Source organism: Camelina sativa, chromosome 8, assembly GCF_000633955.1.
Source record: "Camelina sativa cultivar DH55 chromosome 8, Cs, whole genome shotgun sequence".
NCBI classification, from domain to species: Eukaryota; Viridiplantae; Streptophyta; class Magnoliopsida; order Brassicales; family Brassicaceae; genus Camelina; species Camelina sativa.
Window position 1 is genome coordinate 22,193,594 of NC_025692.1, and position 1,975 is coordinate 22,195,568.

At 36.6% G+C, this 1,975-nt stretch overlaps 1 protein-coding gene across 1 annotated transcript in view; it reads left to right on the forward strand.

The window, feature by feature from the left end:
- LOC104707908 (glycine-rich cell wall structural protein-like) overlaps positions 1 to 1,391 on the forward strand; it is a 7,426-nt gene extending 6,035 nt beyond the window's left edge. Inside the window, exon 2 of the mRNA XM_010424361.2 lies at positions 1,158 to 1,391. Within this exon, the coding sequence (XP_010422663.1) occupies positions 1,158 to 1,231 (74 nt within the window). The 3' untranslated portion in view covers positions 1,232 to 1,391. The remainder of the gene's footprint in view (positions 1 to 1,157) is intronic.

The window sequence follows — 1,975 nt, forward strand, 5'->3', positions numbered from 1 at the left end:
GGTTCGGTTCGGTTTCTTTCGGTTCGGTTTCGGTTTGGTTATTTAAATAAATAACCATAACTAACATAAATTATATTAACATTAACCAAATAAACCAAATATAACCAAAACTAACCGAATATAACCAAAATTAACCAAATATACAATAACAAAAATACAAAAAAGGGAAAAATATGGATTCAATTTTACAAAATAGTATTTAACTTTGTAAATTCAAAATAATAACATTTACATATATTGATTATTTAAAATATTTAATTGTTTTGAATCTAGAAATAATTTATATTTTAAGTTTATTTTATAGTTTTGCATAATATTAAGTATATAATATTTGATATCTTCTAGGTTTTCGGATATTTTGGTTAACCATTTAATTGTCGGTTCGGTTCGGTTCGGTTTCAGTTAGTTTGGATATAGATTTTTACTAACCATTCGGATATTTGAAGAATTTCGGTTCGGTTCGGTTTGGTTTTTTTCGGTTCGGTTTCGGTCGGTTATTTGGTTATCGGTTATTTTGCCCAGCCCTACAAATAGCTAGCTAGTACTGATTGAGCTGTGTGTGTATGCATGAATATTAATAAAGAGAGACAGAGAAAGTGTAAATATGGGGAAGTTCGTGAGAAGGGGTTGGGTAGTGGCGTGTGTGATGGTGTTACTGATGTCGACTCAAGGTTTGGGGAAAATATCTAGTACAGATGGTCATGGCAGTGGCAAAAACCGACGTCATCAACAGGGTGATAGTGCTGGGGATGGTATAGGAGTTCGAGGAGAAGATGCTGGTGATGGTATAGGAGTTGGAGGTGGTGCTAGCGATGACATTGGAGTTGGACGTGAAATTAGCGGAGGAGGTGGTACAGGCGGTAATGGTGGTGACGGAGGTTCAGGTGGTGGAAGTGGAGGTGGTGGGGAAGGAGGAGCTGGCGGCGGAGGAGGTCAAGGCGGCAGTGCTGGTGGTAATGGAGGCAATGGTGGTGGAGGAGGTCGTGGCGGTGCAGGTGGCCGTGGAGGTGGACGTGGTGGCGGTGGTGGCGGTGAAGGTGGAGAGGGAGGTGTAGGTGGTGGTGGCGGTGGCGGTGGGGGAGGACGCCGTGGTGGACATGGTCGTGTTGGAGCTAATGGTAGCGTAGGAGCCGGAGGAAGAACCGGTAGAAGTGGAGGTAACAACGTTGGCGGAGGAAGACGTGGTGGTGGAGTTGGTGGTGGCGGTAGCGTTAGGAACCGACAACACTAAATCGGAAACTGCAGTGGCCGTTAACAAATAATAATATAGCAAGCACTCACGTTGCATGCATGCATGCTTAGCTTATTGCTATCTACTTATCTTGTTCTCGTAGTACGAGTGTATAATAAATTAATATGAATAATGAATAAAACTTCTCTTACGAATTAAATTTGTGTCGTATATATCTATATCTTATTACAAAAACAAAATATCATTTACCATATTAAAAACAAATTAATTTGACTCTTGTTGTTACGATTCGAGATTACTATTTATCATGTACTTATGTGTACGTATACAGTAATAATATTTATGTTTATGTGTACATAAATATTTACGTTTTAAAATATATTTTGCAGCTATGTATCTTTATAAACATACAAACCAACCATCCAAATTATTTAAGAACCATTTAGAAGGGAAATTATTTATCCTAGTTTACCTAGGCATGGACATCCAGTATTTTAGTTGGATTGTTTATGTTTAAATAAATATCATGTACGTATATGGTTTAATATTACGAAGTTGCATACATTTAAGTAAATTTGATCGTATATGTATACAGTTTAGAGGTTGTGTACATTAGAGTCAATATGATAACATATATATATATATATATATATGGTTTCTACATCGCTGTAATATTGTTAAATAACGGTTTCAGATGTTATGAATACCTTTATTTTCTATACTATAAAATCTTAATTAAATCAACAAAATGTTTAGAATATCCGATCCAGATTCTGTAAATAT